Source organism: Anas platyrhynchos, chromosome 4 (assembly GCF_047663525.1).
Source record: "Anas platyrhynchos isolate ZD024472 breed Pekin duck chromosome 4, IASCAAS_PekinDuck_T2T, whole genome shotgun sequence".
In the NCBI taxonomy this organism is placed as follows: domain Eukaryota; kingdom Metazoa; phylum Chordata; class Aves; order Anseriformes; family Anatidae; genus Anas; species Anas platyrhynchos.
The window spans coordinates 36715609-36732664 of NC_092590.1; the positions used below are offsets into that span (position 1 = coordinate 36715609).

At 37.1% G+C, this 17056-nt stretch overlaps 1 protein-coding gene across 9 annotated transcripts in view; it reads left to right on the forward strand.

Moving 5' to 3' along the window:
• The window catches only part of IQCM (IQ motif containing M), a 195323-nt gene extending 178509 nt beyond the window's left edge, over positions 1–16814 (forward strand). For 8 of the 9 annotated variants that reach the window (XM_038178806.2, XM_038178802.2, XM_038178809.2 and 5 more), the window contains one exon: positions 15291–16814. In XM_038178806.2, coding sequence (XP_038034734.1) covers positions 15291–15388 — 98 coding nt within the window. In that variant the 3' untranslated portion in view covers positions 15389–16814. The remainder of the gene's footprint in view (positions 1–15290) is intronic. The other variant, XM_072037402.1, reaches the window with a different exon arrangement.
• The last annotated feature ends 242 nt before the right edge of the window (positions 16815–17056 follow it).

Genomic DNA, 17056 nt, shown 5'->3' on the forward strand with positions numbered 1-17056 from the left:
CAGAAATCACATCCATTAGAAAATAAAATTGTAATATTACAGATGAAGAGCATCAGATTCAAAATGGTGAATCTGAGTAACTTTATTTGATTTTATTTTTTTTTAAGATTACAATTACTGTCTCCCCTTCCTGGATAGATATATGGGGATAGCTTGCAATCTTCCTGGTAATTTTAACCAAAACAAGGCTAGTGTGAGGTTTTCTGAGGTAAAAGCAATTGTACAGGGAAGGCTTTTTGTTTAAAAAAAAATAAAAAAAATAAAGTTAACTAAACACAAATATAGCTTTGTGTGTTCTATCAAAAAAAAAAAAAATCAACGCTGTCAAATCTGTGATTTGTACTTGTAGTCCTTAGAATGTGAAATCCATTGGCAAGACTGATTTCTAAAACTGAGTAATTTTTAATGAAACTAGAAATTCTTTAAATCATACTTTCTTGGCTTTTGGAACTTCTTCACTGTTTATTATTGCACACATTATATTCTTTATTTACTTATTTATTTATTTTTATAATTCTTTTTTGCCTGATCTAACTGGTTAGTGTGCTAGTTTTCATTAATATGTTTATGTTTTCATGTAATTTGTAAAAATTAAATTATTGAACAATATACAAAATATTTAGTGGACATCCATAGAAATCGATGAAAACTACACACTTTACGATCCTGCTGAAAAGCCTTCTTGGATTTGTTTTTTGATATTATAGGCAAAATATCTGTTGCATCTGTTTTACTTGATGGCAGTGAAAATTTTGAATACAAGGGGAATTAGATTGCTGAATATCTTCTACTGCCCACTTTCTACTTCCACTTTCTAGTGTTTATAACTGCTATCAGGGTTTCAATCACAAAAAGAAATGCTGAAGTGTTGCTTAGCAAACTCCTTATTTAACAGCAGGAAAGATGTCTCAGAAGATATAATTCAAATTATGAAATTTGAAACAATGATCTTAGTGATTGGATTGGTTGAGTTCCCAATGATATCTCAATAGCAACTGATGCATATGACGAAACAAAAAACACAGAAACAAAAGAAGCTTCATACCTACAGTTATTTTCATTGCTACATCCCATAAAGCCAGGCTCTGGCATTAATAGACATATAGATCAATAAAACATTGGCCATATTATAAGAAAGTGTTCAGCATCAACGTGGATGCAGTTTCCAGTCAAAATACTAAGAAAACAGGGTTTCATTTAATAGAAGAACCTTTTTCCCCAGCGTCATTGCTACTGGCTTTATTCCTGTATCTGATTTGCTCTCTTGAATAGTCTCCAGCAGGTGCCATATTTAATACAAATGTTTCCAGTCTTGACTAACGTACTGCAGTTAATAATGTAGTGGCAAAGTTTTAATAATCACTAATTTGTTTTCAGTTGGTTATCCTGCAAATGATGTCTGCTTGCCCTATTGGCAGTTCCAAAGACTACAGTGAACAGGTGGGGCATTTTCTTTCCAGGAAATGTCAGCTTGATGTCTGGAAACAGATGTAGTTTTCCCCAACTCATTGTGGGTCTATCTTCTAACTTAATAGGAGCTCTAAATAGCTGACAGGTGATAATACATCTAGTCAGCTCAAAGCATATTCTGACTGTACTGCCAGCTAGTAAATGGGAAATTTTCACTTCTGCAGTGGCAGTCTTAAAATGATCACCTTTTAGAGCAAGAAAACATGTTAAATAATTTCTGATTAGAAAATCAAATCAGCCATCTTCTTAAATGTACATAATTTGTACAGATATGTATTCAGAAGCAGCTGATGTATTTGCTATCTGCTATTTAGTACTCTTATTAGTGAAGGAGAGATTATTTAAATTTCCATTTCACATGTCTTGAAGGAGAATACATAAATCAATACCTAATCTGACCTTTGATATTAGGTCCAGAGTAGGGATCTAGCCTCAAATGATATGTAATTGTTTTCTTCCAGAAATTGATTTTCACTTACTGGGCATTTTGAATGTATCAAACATGGTTCTGTGAATGCAGCTTTTCAAGGGCTGAGAGCTTTTTCTCCAGCCTCTGATAATCTTTCAGTGACTTCTGCAGTCATACCAGTTATTGCAAACTTGTATTGTTTTGTTCGTCAGAGAGAAGAGGAGGGAAAGAAAAGGAAGAAAAGGGAAGTAGAGTTCAGATACCAGTTTTTTCACTAGCTCTCAATCCTACTGTCTCCCTTCATTCTTCCCTGGTCTGAGAGAGAACCATCTGTTCCTTTCACCTTCCATTTTTTTCAAGAAGTTGGTCCAGCATTTAGAAAGCAAAAATTTTCTTCTAGATTTTTTCTTCTAATATTTTTTTTTTCTCTGAGAGCTGCATAGATAGCTAAGGATACTCAGCTAATATCCAAGTTTCATTCTTGCTTCAGACAGTTTTTCATGTATATTATTGCAAACTCTGTACCCTAGAGCAAGTATCTTATGCCATGCTGAGATGGCATGTAACTCCAGGTTATGCTCAGCTCCTGGTTTGGATCACGTCACTTAGAAAGTCAAAAATTCCTTTTATGGTTACCAGTACAGCACATGGAAGTAAAGGAGATTTAAATCCCAGGCAGCTGTTGTAGCACCATTAATATGTAGGAGCAACGGTAGTGTGATCAGATTTATGAAATGAAAACGAGCTTTGCATTCCAACCACATGCGAGGCAGATGGGCTGTTTGGGTTTGCTGAAGAAAATCCTGTGGGAGTGTAGGATGTAGAAGGTGTGAGAGCTGAGCTGTGTTGTAGATGTGTTGATGTCCTTTGGGAGGGGAAAACAGGGGGAGGCTAATTAGGCGTCCACAATCACCGAGAATGCCCTGTCTCTGCAGCCAGTGCAGTTCTAATGTGAAAAGAGGAAGATGGTGTATTTATGTCGATGAATATGTTGCACAGACTTGCTGCAGTAAAAAGCCTCAGTTTCCTGTGGCTGCCTGGAATACCATGCTCAAAAGGAAGAAGATACGTAAGAAATGATGCTTACACAGATTGGGGACCTCAGATCTTGTATTCCTGATACACAGTTGCTTTCACTCAGCATCAAGGCGGGGACCCATTTTCCATTTACCTTCCTTGCTCTAACCTGGCAATCTGAACGTGATGATTTAGACCTTTGTACATTTACAGATGTGCAAAATGTAAACTTAAATTTCACAAACTTTCTCTGGTATGCAGTCATCTCCAGTATAGCATATGCATCAAATGTGGTAAAATTATGTAATACATTATAAGATATTAAATAATGATAGAAACAGAATGTCTGCTTAGCCTGTGATGCCTTGTTATATATACCTGTTCTGTGTGAGAAAGGTCCTGAAGATCTGGTTCATGCAAAGAATCACAAGCAATAAGAAGCAAATATTTAAACCTCAGTCCTGCAAATATTCAATTAGGTTCTTTTAGTCATCAAGAAATCAAAATGAATTTGACTGTATTGTCAGTAAATCATTTGCCAAACTCCTCTTCTTAAAAAAGCAGTGCTTTTGAGCTCACTGAAGTGATACTCTAGTAGATGATTCTCAAATGGATGATTCTGTCATTCAGCAACGTGTACTGCATGTGTGTAGATTATATGTGTAGGTAATAGACAGACAGACTGACCGACTGACCAACCAACTGATCAACTTTGCTTGCCTACAGACTCAAGAAAGAAAAATTACTGGCAGGTTAAAAACTCCTGGAAAACAAGGTTTAAAATAGAAAGGATGACACAACTCTAACAATAGCATTGTGAATGGCGACGTTGTCATTCTGAATGGAGATCTGCTTGAGTCAAATTGAATAACAATGCTCTTTTTCTTCATTAAGACCATTAAAATCTGTAAGGCTATGGGACCTGGATAGACATAAAGGTTTTAAAAAGCAATGAGGAGAGATTAATGCTCATTGCTGCATACTTACTTGAAGAGTCCAATTAAGTAAAAGTTTGTGCTAATTTGAGTTCTCTGAAAAATCTAAGCAGAACAGCCTCATTTTTGCTATTGCATTGGTTTGCAAAACAAAACCACAATTTTTTCTTGGTATCATCATATAAATATTATGAATTCTTTCTAGAGAGCAAAATGATTTTTACTATTGTAGCTGGAGATAAATGTTATTTGTGCATAACATCAAAATATAAGAAATCAAGATTCTTTCTCTATGCTTTACTCTGCTGTTTCAATTGAGCGTCTCTGAGAATATTGCAGTTTTCTATTGTTTTTTGGATGTGCTAATATTAGCATGAAATGTGATAAGAATTATTTAAGAACCTAATTGCTCTGTATTTGGCATTTGAATTTTGAATCTTTGGAATTCATCTTTTCAGAGTGCTTTATTTAGTTTCTATTAATACCCTGTAATTTAATAATTGTAGTGGGAGGCTGAGGAGAATATGGAACAAGGAAAGATTTGCATATTCCTTTGATACAGTGGGTTTGTGAGAGGCTCTGACCTGTATTTTTAGACTGATCTTAAAAAGCAGTTTTGCTAAGGCTGGAGTGAACATCACAGAGCATGGAGGGATCAGACAGGGAGACTGCTCATCCTTTATTCCATTCATTTGTCATATGACTAAAGGAAGTCTGACTCAATCAATCAGAGCTCTGCAAAGCAGTCTTAAGCTATGTAATTCTTGATTAAATCTTGCTTTCAATGTAGAAATCAGCCTGAAAAAGAAATCTGAAACTAAAACTAATGATGAAAGCAGGAAAAAAATAGCTTTTTCTGTTGCCCTAAGACTACAGTGAAAAGCACATCTGAAAAAATTGTGGCTGTGACTTCATGTTTGAGTTTTTGCCTATTAAAACATATTACTACAGGCCTCTGTTTTTTGCACTTGTAACCCAAGTAAGAAAACGGCATGCAAGAAAGAAATCTTCTGGAAAGATTGGCTAATGGCTATGTAAACAGCAAATGCTTGCCACATATGGGCATTCGGAGGTTTTATTGCAAAGATTCAATGACTATTGCGAACAGGGTAGAGCTCTGAAATGTGGTAGTAAGATGTCTGTTTTGGGTAGGTCCTGGAAGTAGTTTGGCAAAGGTTTTACCAGAGGCTTTGGGATTTTTGACTCAGGTCCTATGTAGATAAAGGGCTAGAGCAGCTGAGACATGGCTGTACTGTACTGCTTGGGTCTTCTGCAAGGGCCTGGGGTGATGTGAATGTGGGAGCACCTAATCAGCAAAACAGGGTCACCTCCAACGCTCACCTCAAGCATTTGCATATAAGCAAGTGCCTACAAGGCACCATGATGGGGACATGCACTTGGTGAAAGAGGATCAGGTTAGAGAATACTTAAGCTAACTGGGCATAAAGCAATTCGTGGGTCCTGATAGGACCTGTTTTGACAGAAGACTAAATGTTGTTTTCCCAAGATTCACACATTGATAAAACAGTAAATCATTATAGGATAAAAGATGTTTTTGCTGCCAGTGATGTACTGGCCTTTAATTGATATGAAGTTTTTTTGTTTTTGTTTTTCTACTAGATATTAAAATTATTCAAAAATATGTATTGGACAAATGGAAAAATTGCAAAGGTATTTAATTGAGCTATATGCATTATCTCTTAAATTATTGATTTAGCATCTTTATTTCTGTGTTTCTATTTCATCACTTGACTCTGTGGCCACTTTCTCTGAAAGAAAATTTGACTTTTCAGGAAATTACAAGCTCTGTTGAGTGGTTGGAGCTTGACTAAAGGCTGAGTAAGGATTAGTTGCAGGAGAGAGATTTTACAGCAGTAGTTTCCCAGATGTGTGGGTATGTTTGCATGTTTCAGAAGCATTTTGTGAGGACATGATCTAATATTCTGTTGTGAAATTTTGTCAGTTTCCCAAACTTCAAGGAATTCTTGCTTCAGCTGCTGCAGTAGAAAGAGATTGTTCTGCAGCAAAAAGACTTGGACAGATTGCAGGAATCTGTTAAATATTAATTCAATTAAGGCTGAATATTCAACTAAGATTAATACCAATGATATATTAAAATACTTTTATGAATTTATTTAAAAAGAGATGCAATGAAATGTATCAAAACTTATAAGTAGTATTTTAAATAATGCAGTGAAGCTTATAATAATTTAATTGTGTATTTGAGGATAATATAGGTACAGACTTGAAAAGAGAAGATTGTATATTACAGAATCACAGAATCATCTAGGTTGGAAGAGACCTCCAAGATCACCTAGTCCAATCTCTGACCTAACACTAACCAGTCCTCCACTAAGCCATATCACTAAGCTCTACCTCTAAATGTCTTTTAAAGACCTCCAGAGATGGTGACTCAACCACTTCCGTGAGCAGCCCATTCCAATGCCTAACAACCCTTTTGGTAAAGTTTTTCCTAATATCCAACCTAAACCAGCCCTGGCGCAACTTTAGCCCATTCCCCCTTGTCTTGTCACCAGGCACGTGGGAGAATAGACCGATGCCCACCTCGCTACAGCCTCCTTTAATGTACCTATATATTACTTACACATACTTACATATGTGTGTGTGTGTATGTACATACATATACATATGTATATATAAAGATGTCTAGGGAATTGAGAAAAAAAAGCAGAAGATAAACTGGTCTTGGGCAGTCAGCCTGTAGACGTACCGTTTGTGCTTGTCTGTATTACTGAGCTTCTGAATTTCTGCATCCATGTGCATAAACCTGTTTGCACTTCCATTTCCTGGTGTGTGGGTTTTCATAGCAAGGAATTATGACTCTGTGTGCTGATACAGATTGATGCCTGATATGGGGAATCTGGGTTCTGGAGCCTGGCGTAGATGACAAATTAGCAAGGAAGTACTGATGCAGTGCCTGTGTCCTTACCAAATATGATTGTGGATGGTAAAGAATTTAGAATATTAGGAAAGAATTATGCTGTCTGTTCTCTGTCTGCTGCACATTTTTTAAGAGAAATAAACATTTTAAATTTATTTTTTTCTCACTCAATATATTTCTCTCTATTCTTTCTCATGTAGCCCATCAGGCCATGTGGATACTTTGCAGAGAGAACAAAGACAGATATATGAGTAGGAAGGGAGAGAGGACTCAGTATAACTACTTTTTGCTTTCATATATGTCTTTTTTAGTGGTATATTTCCCCTCAAGAACATTCACAGGGTGAAAACAACATAAGGGCTACTGAAAATATGTAGCAATGTACTGCATGCTTTTTATCCTCATTAATTCGAGACAGATAGCATTTGAAAGTAAAATATCCCTCAATATCACTACAAAAAAAAAAAAAAAAGAAAAAAAGCAAATACAAGATGAGCAATGCAGTGCTTGTTTCAGTGATCTTAGCGTGAAGTTCAGTGGGCTGCGGGTGTAAATGTTCAGAGATACCCTGTGTGGTAGTGGGTTCAAGAGAAAGGTCTGTGGGATGGCTCCTCTGTGTTTCCTAACTAGATAGGTATGCAGTCATCAAAAGGGCACTGGTTGTAAGCCCTCGTTGTTGGAGAGTATAGCAATGGTGAACTCACTGTTCATATCCAATGGGGGGTCTAAATTCAATGGGACCTTGGTGGGAAAACCTGAATGCTCATCTGTGAGAGCAGCAAGTGAATGAAAACCTCACTCATTGCACAAGCATTTGCCCTGCCCATGCAATCTAAGCCACCAGTAAGTGCATTTGTGCTCTGCTGAGAGGCTGCCATGTTTTACTTTGACAGGACCGAAGCCATCAGAGGGTTCATGCCCAGATGTATCTCTTTGTTGCAGCACATGTTGGCATGCTCCAATGCTGAAAGGTGCCAAGTCCCTACTGGTCTGACAAGCTTCTATGATCCTGATCCTCTGGTTTTAAATGTCAGGAAAGGCTCTGTTAAGTTTGGTGGGCTTATGAAAAAAATCTGTTATATTTTGTGCTATATCAAATGTTTTTTTTTCCAGTGAAGGTTTGGATACCTATCCAGTGCAATCTCAGACACATTATTAAAAGATTGGCTCAGGACTTTCTTCCTGTTCTCCCTGTCCTTTTGCTTGGAAGATCAGTTGCTATGACCAAAATCAATCAACATTTCAAGGCTCCTGGCACACACATGTAAAGACAAATCACTTTGTCACTCCATTATTACAATTATGTGATGGGAAGGAGAATGCAGTCCAGAATACAGGATCCCCAAATCTTCAACCCCAAATGCCCTTGCAGATGAACCCTCTACTTACCTAGCAAGAAAAGATGTAGGCTTAGTTTCACAGTATGTAGCTTGGCTCTGATTCTGTGTATGAGAAAGCTTACTGTAAGACCAAAATCAAATTATCTCTATGTTCAGAAGATAGTTACCATTAAATTCATCTCTGCGCTGTCTAATTTAATTTTCAGATTTTTGCGTAGTTTATCTTATCTAATGAAGAATGTTGACACAGCAGATCTTGCTTCTCGGAGAGGAACTCGTCTTTATTGGCTTTAAAATGGCCTTCTTCAAAAGTTCTGGGCAGAATGACACGAATGGAATAACAAACCAGACTTTTAGATGCAAATCCGTACATATTAGAATCTTTATGTTATTGTTAGCGTATCGGGGTTGCTTTATCAGAGAAGGGAAAGATGGTAAAAGCATGAGAATATTTAAATCCTGATGAAAGAAAAGCCAAATAGGAAAATAAGTGATTCTTTTTCATCATTTTAGACTGCATGTTATTGTCAGGATATCCAAGTGCACTTACAATATGGTTTATTTTAAAAGAACAAGCTAATTTGTATTGCAGCACGATTTCAGTAATTTTGTTTCAGGCTGCTACTTTTATGTCAGGGTATCCAAATTTGCAACCTTGTGAAGTCTGAGATGTTTCTACTAACTTATACAAGATTGTCTTTTTCTAATTCTTTCATGATTGTTCCAAGTGTGTTTTTATTTTATTTTATTTTATTTTATTTTATTTTATATTTTATTTTATTTTATTTTATTTTATAGAATATTAGACCTCAGTATTATAAACATTTTTGTTGGGGCTTGTATGTAAGACTGTTAGGGCAGGATACCACCTGGGTAACATGACTTGCTTTGAGTGAAATGTACTCCCAGGACACAGTGCCTGGACAAATAATTCAACCTTTCTACCACCTGGGTACCCAAAATGGGGCTGACATGCCAGCTGAAACCCATGAAACCACCAGGAGGGCAACTTCTAAATGGTTGCCATCACCAGCAGAGTTAACTGCTTGCAGGTGCTGAGTGATCCCACAAAGCCTGAAAGCTGAGATAGCCCTACAGTTGTACCTATGGGAGCCAAATGCTCTCTGGCTTCTGCTGCCTTCTGCTAGCAGGGAGAAGCTGTGGTAGGTTCTGCACCAAATGCCACTTCTTTGGGGCATATGGTGGGGGCCCAAACCTCAGGGTCCCTTATGATTTTCTGTGCAGCCCTCAATCTGACCATTAAGTGGACAAAATTCAGGACCTCCTGGCTCCCTCCTAGTGAAATCTCAGCTATTCAGCAATCTTACATTTTGGATTACATTGGGTAAATTTCTTCTTGGTAAAGGACTGAATTCAGGATCACATACTCAGAGCTCACTCAGCCTTCCCAAATGAAGTCAATTATATCCCACATGTTAACTAGATGATTTAAAGGCAACCAAACAATTAATTTTACCCTGAAAACAATAGAGATGGACAATCTCTGGAGAAAAATCTGAGGAGTTTTACTTTATTTTGGTTATGAGGAATGGCTGGTACAGAGAGAATGTGAGTTTGTATTCATTGAATTACATGTATATTATATTACAGGGAACATATTCCAACAGCGATGTTACTGTACAGCATTATACAGTAGAAAATGTGAGCAATAGCACTTTCAGAACCCATAAGAAAACCAAAGATAATGCCTTCCCATCCTTCTAACAATGTTTATTAGTCCCACAACAATAAGACCACCCTTTATTGGCACAGGCAGCTATCTCACTCGGCATCTGAGAAGCTTAAATACTAACCAGTCTGTGGCATTTTCTTGTCTCCTTAATATACAGAGGATTACCCTTGTGAAGGACTACATAAATAGAAAATGTGATGGCTTTAACTTCTCTAAGCCTGTCTTCTTTTCCTGGCAACAGTTTTAAGCATCAGTGTTGCATCCATATTAAGTGTGAATTCCCTCGTGTAAATCCCATTAAGGTTAATAGAATTTTACTTCTACTGCTTAATAAATTTCAAAGTGGATTAACTTTTGAGAAATATTTAACTAGCCATAATGCACAGAACATAATCCCATACCAGCATGTGTATACTGTAGCTGAGATAGAGAAACTCTAATGGAGAGATGATGAAGCAGCTTCGTACTATATGTAGAGAAAAGATTGTTCCTTAGCTAATATTTCGATAACATTTGTGTCTTTTCTTGTTTCTTGTTTCTTTTGCCCATTTTTAAATGTCATTCTAGCTTTTGTACTTCTAGGTTTAAAATAATAATGAATGATTTGAGAGACCAGCTTTTCCATGCTCTTATATCATAATGCAGTCTTGTGTGTAGAGTAACCACTGGACCCACTGGGGGAACTAGACAGCAAGAGCCCGTTACATTACATGCATTAGACTGTATATACGTACAAATGCTGTATGTACCAGCGATTATATGAACTGTACTTTTCTTCCTGTTTTCAAATTTAAAAACTCATACTTGGTGAATTTGAAATAGGTTTATAGTATTAAGCATAGATTTCCTTTAAAATGAGCATTGTTTGTCCCTCAAGAGCTTTCAGGGACTCAATTGACTCCAGTTTCCTTTCTCCAAATGCTGTTACATCGGATTTTCCAACTTAAAAAGATGTGCTTAGGTAGATGAATCTGTTTCACTGGAGGCAGGCAGAACTGAACTTCTTGTCACTGATGCTGCTCTGAAGGCAAGGCGAGGCTGTGTCACCATGTGTCAGCAGCCTTTCCCCTGACCTTTTGTGGGGGAATGACAGTCCTGGAGGGTGAGAGACAGCCTACTCAACAACCTTCCCTACAAAACTGCAAATTTAGCTATGAAAAATAGACAAAATATCCAAGTTTTTTAATGCTCATCAATTGCTGCTTTTCTGCTAGTCTTCTTTTGTTTTTCACATAGTTGACATCCCTTTGTACATCCTGATTATTATTTGTGTTGTCTGTATGGTGAGTTGGGAAGTATGCCTATGTATAACTGTAAATTGCAGCCCAGGTTGGGATACTGCAGAATATCTCAGTATTAGTTATATTCAGGAGACTGACCTAAAAAGTCATTGCAGGTTTTCATATTTATTATTTCTTAGAGAATTCTATGCCCAATAACGACATGATTTTTTCTTTACATGCCAGCCTTGTAACTCTGCATGTCAAGCTGTCATCTTTGCTTTTAATGTATTTTCTCCAGCAGAAACTTATGTTACAATATTGCTGCTAACTTCTGTAAGACTGAGGCTGTTTTTACAGCTTTATTGGTTCATCAAAAAACTGAAGTGAAAATAGAAAGAAATAAAAAAAAAAAAGAAAAATGAGAAAATCTTTTTGTCATCCAAATAAATAGTTATGATCTTAAGTACTTACAGGGGTGTAAATGGTTCAAGAATAAAATGCTGTGTCCTCATACTCCTTTTTAATGTCTACCAGCAGTAAACAGATGTGATAATATCCATCTAAACTGGCAAGTTGACTTAAAAATCTGTAACACATGTAATATCTTAGAATTGAAAAGTAGCTTAAGTATGGTTCATTCATGATAACGAGAGTTAGCCAGGGACTGCAGGACAGGTACCACTCTAGATTTCAGGCTATAGCTTCCCTCTCATGAAAGGATGCAAAGTGACTGTTTACTTTTCAGTGCTCTGGGTCATTCTGGATTGCACCTTCAATTTCAGCAGTTTTCAGTGGACAGCTATGCAACATCTCAGTATCTGTATTTGTGACACTACCTAAACATGCTCTCCCTTCAACATCAGTTGCAGTTCTCCATCTTTACTCTGTGGTAGTTCTTTTGAGTTGTTGCCGACTTGTGCAGTTCTGTCTTTTGTCAGTTAAAGGGACTTTTGTCCAGGAGGAGTTAGGCTGTTGTACTTCCAATGCTAACCAATATAACGTGTATATTTGCTGATGTATTTTCAATAGTAAGTGATATACGTTTTTCTGTATTTTTAAAATAATAGTAGATAACTAATGGTTGAAAAGTAGTTCAGTATTACTGTAATTTTCAAGATGAGAAAACGGGGGAAACAACCAAGGTAATTTGTTACAGTGTACTAGCACACTGAGAAAGTATGCTTGAAGCATTTATCAGAGGCAATGAACAGCTGCAGAGATGGACATGTGAAATCCACTTCAGTTAAATTAGGCTTCCCTAATTTTTTGCCTATAGAAGCCAGTACCTCATAACAACATGTCTTTAAGACATTGTAAAGCGGCTGTCTCTGCTGTACAATATACATGTACAGCTTCATGTGTGAACACTGCAAGTTAATTTTTCGGTAGCATAGGATAATTGGGGAGAGCTGTCTTATGGCAGCTTTTTGCTTCTCTGCTCTATAGGTGTTTTGAGGTGTCTTCAGCACTAATTATAAGAATACTTTTCATGGTCAGGTTTATGTTGGAAACAGATTTAATACTCTGGTTTGAGATGTTTTTGTTAGTTAGTTAGTTTGTTTTCTGGAATACTCCTAGCTTTGTTTCCTGTACTTCCCAATACCCAGTCCCACTTTCCACTTCTGATGTTATCTCAATGCTGAGATTTTAAGAAGCCCCACATACTCTGTCCAATAAGGAGTGTTTAGGTGAGACTGTCTTTTATATGCAAAAGGTCAAGAGACCAAGTGCACCACATGCAGAGGAAGAAAAATTTCAAAATAAATTTCAGTTGACCCTTGCTATTTGGACTATTATCCAAACTATCACAGGTCCTTTTTTTTCCTTTTTTTTTTTTTTTTTCTTTTTTCTTTCTTTCTTTACTTGGGCAGAAAAGGTAATAGCAAAGCTTAAATATGTGTATTATATAAATCTTTATTTGGTAATGGATTATTTTATACAATTCAGCTCTATGGATATGGGTCTATTTTCCACAGATCTTGCCAAGAGAGTTTCCATTCTGGGGCTTCCTGCTTATTTCTTCCAGCTGCTTCTCTTTCTTCTCCCTTCTGTTGTTATTCTCCTCCTGTCTCCTTGTTTTCACTACTGATGGAGGAGAGGCTTGGTTAGACTTTGAAATCATAATATAAATGTTCTTGGCAATTGTTTCTTTCTATACCCTTCATAATTATTCTCCACTGATTCCAATTGCATTTTCCAGTTGAGTACTGCATTGCTCAGTCCAAATGCTAAAATAAATGCTAAGTAACCTTTTAACACGGTTCATAAGGATCATGTTGGATGTGGAGGCACTGCAGGAATGACCAGGATACTGGTCAAAATGGTGTTAGCTGTGTTGACAGTAGTGATGCAGGAAGGAATCCTCTTTAAGCAACTCATTTCCCACCTAGTCGCTAACTTACCTCACCATGTCTATATGTGACAGAAAACCTGTCTATTTTGGCCTGCAAAGTCACTGTCAGCAACAGTGAAATCTGTGGGACCTAATCTTTTACAATAGTGTGGTACTGGCTGAATGCACAAATTAGGGGTGTGTGTCCATGTATGTCTCTGTGTGTTATTCCAATCCTCTATTGTATTAATGATAAATAGTTTAAAAAGAAAAAAAATAAATTTGTTTTATGTCTGTGAAAGTCATTTGACTACCTGTTACTCAGACAGCATTAATCTTAGTCTTGTCAGAAGGGAATTGGTCCTCCTCCTTTCAGAAATAACAACTGGCGTGAAGGCAGCTAAGTGCCATTTTCTCACATGTGAAAGTATTTGCAGAACGAAGTCCTTTGTTTGTTTGTTTGTTTGCCTGTGTGTGTGTGTTTGTTTTCTCTACTTTTGGAACATATTAGAAAGCATCCTGCTCTTGTTATTTCTTTTGAATAGTCTATTTTCTGTAGAAAGTAATATCCACATGGTAAACTCCTATTCATCAAAACTGTGCCAAGTATGTGCCATTTTAAAGCTAAATATATGCTATTTTATTTTACTTTACTTTAAAGCAAGCCAAAATACATACCAAGAACATAGCTCTGGATGGTGTTGGTCCTATTTTCAAATGAGTATTTACGGTGTGAGGCACTTCTGTGCAACAAGCAGAGTTGGTAAGGGGCTGCTATACGAATGCAGTACAGAAAGCAGTATTTCTTCCTCTCCTTACAGGGAACATACCTTTTAATTTTAAAAACACATACTTTGCTATTCTTGGCAAAGCATGCTCAGCATGTCCTTGTTTGCCTGATGCAGTCATACCTGGCTCCCTAGCAATCCCGTTTCTCTTGCATGTTAGGAGGGTATCTCCAGGGGATATGAAGATGACCAAAAGTGTCTTGTTCTGGGGAATTAGTGTCAGTACTTAGGAGCTTCTGTGTCAACTCTTATAACCTTCTGTAGGGATGCTTGACTGGTGTACAGGAGTGTATTTTTGGTCCCATTTTTCTTCTTTTCTGATGGGTGCAAGTAACTCTTTCCTCTTGTGCACTATTGATGTTCTTCTTCTTTGGCTTGGTCAGGATGAGTAGAATGTCTTAAATGATCTCTCCAAGTCTTCTACAACAAAGCACGGCCCCATTTCGGGCCAGAATATGTAAGTAGTGGCATTCCTGGAATTACAGGACCAAGTGGAAATTATCTTCCCTTTTCATTATTTGGCTTCATAAAATATTCAAAATTGTTCTTTCTTTTTGTAATGTTTGTATTTTACATATCTGACTCGACTTCTCCTTGTTTAAAAAAAATGAAAATGTTACCAAGCAACTGTGTTAGCAAATCCTGAAACCAGTCTAAAAAAATATGTATTACAGCAAGGCCAAATTATGGACGTGTTAGCAAGTTTCTCAATCGAAGAAGAAAAATATTAGAAACTATTTTGGGTGATCCAAAACAGCAGTCATATCTCTTTGATCACATGGAGAATAGTTCTACGTTGCCTGCAAACTATCAGGAATCCGATAACTGAAAACAAAACGAGTAATGATTATAGAAATATTATGTCTTCCTTGGACACTTGAACTAAGAGTGGCTTGCATGTACAGCATGGCTCTGTAAATGCGGTGAAGTCAAGTCACTCTGGCTAATTATTTATTTAGAGTTTGGTGTCCCTGAAACAAGCTGAAAATTCATCCTAGGTTTTCTGCATAGTCTCAACTGGGAAAATTAATTTATCAGCCTTCTCCCAAGAATGTAAAATGTATGGATTTCTTGATGTTTTAAGTGTTATTTGCCTTGTTTATCTAACTTCTTATTATTAAACTTGTGATATGCTTTAATGAATTAATGGCTTTTTTTTTTTTTTTTTTTTCTTATTGCAGCATTTTCCCGTAAGAAGTCAAAGAAAACTGATTTTCAAGTGTCAGCTGCATTAGTGATTTCTTCAATGAAAGAGCAGGAAAAAAAAACACCTCTCTGATCAGGATTGTTGGTGTCACTGCATGAAAAAGAGATGGTGGAGTCTTTAGAAATCAAACTCCAGTGTAGAAACACTCTTTCATTGGAAAGAATATTGCATCTGAGAGTAAGCAAGACACAGGGCTCCTTCATGTTAAAGACATTCTCAAGTAGGTTATAAAAATTAAATTGAAAATCTCCAGCAGGTTATGTAATTTTAGACCAATCAGTTTGCACTTGATAGGGTAAAACAGTGTGCAATGTACATAATAGATTCAAAAATTAAAACGCTATGATGTAGTCAACTGAGAAGAAAAGCATAAAAATATACTATCCGGTAGCCTTTGTAGAGCAACATATAAGCCAGTGTGTTTATTTTTTTTAAGGCAATTTGTCTTTCAAATGTATAAGGGACAGATCTTTATTCTACCAGTCTTCCAGTAGCTTCCTTCTCTAAAAATTCAGTATTTCAGAACATGAGGCCTAAAAGAGTAAATTATGCCTCTGATTTTTTTTCATTGGGTGCAGAGGAACCGCTGTCCCTTAAACTGGCATAATTGTGTTGTGCAACATGGAGACAAGAATCAATAAGGGCAGGCAGGGCTTGTTTCTTTTGCTCCGTAAGCACAGCCAACAACTGATGCAAGAAACCCATTATTATTTTCATAGAGATTTTTTCTCCTGTGCTGCACAGGCACACCAGCAGCTGGTTCAGCATCCATCCCACCTGGAGGTGAGAGGCAATGGGGACCCTCTAAAATAGTTGTGGTGCTCAGGGAGAAGTGTCTACCCACTGCCAGCTGATTCCCTTTAGGAGCTGCCAACTGTCCATCCCCAGCTGTTCATGCTCCTTCAGCCCAAACAAGATGCTTAAGAATCTGGCTGAAAGAAAGAATTGATTACTGTTTCTGAGATAAAAATGACCTACCAGGTTATCAGCTAACCACTTTTCTGCACCCCCCCTTCCCGATTAATTTGAAGGAATAGACATGTGGCATATGTGCAACTCATGCTGCAGCTTTAATGGGGACTTGGAGGCAGTAAAAAACTTGGGGAAGGTTTGAAGCATTTAGTACTGCTGGATGAATTGTTTGCTCTCTCTTAGTGGAAGTAGTAGGGTAACTGGAAGGATTCCTTTTCTCTGCCTTCCTTTCTCATATTAAATACAAATGTAAAAAATACTGTTCTGAATAGATGTTGTTCCAGGACGTGTATTCTGGCTCCATCCATCTTCTAAAAGGAAGGTATTCGTGTTCACCTTTGCCTGCTTCTGGCTTTGAAATTATTTTTTATTGTTTTTCTTTTTTTTTTTTTCTGCTATTAAATAAAAATTCTATTATTTTTATTATATTCCTATTTTTTTTCTAATACATTTCTGCCTTGCTCTTGACTGTAAAAAATGCCATCCAATATTGAAAATACTAAGTAAAATATCTAACATTACCTGAATGGTTTGCTCTTCCTCATCCTCTCCAGACAGAGGATGCACATCCATGATCTGTTATCACTGCTAGACCTTTGGATATGGCTCACCACTAGTTCCTCCATTTTTCCACTTGCCATATCACCCAAGCATGAAATCATATCAAGGATGGAACCCCATTTTGCATTTGTCTGAGCCAGCTGCATCACACAGCAGCCCTAGCACCTCCCTCTGCCTTGTCAAACTGTATTTGTACCTTCTGTGACT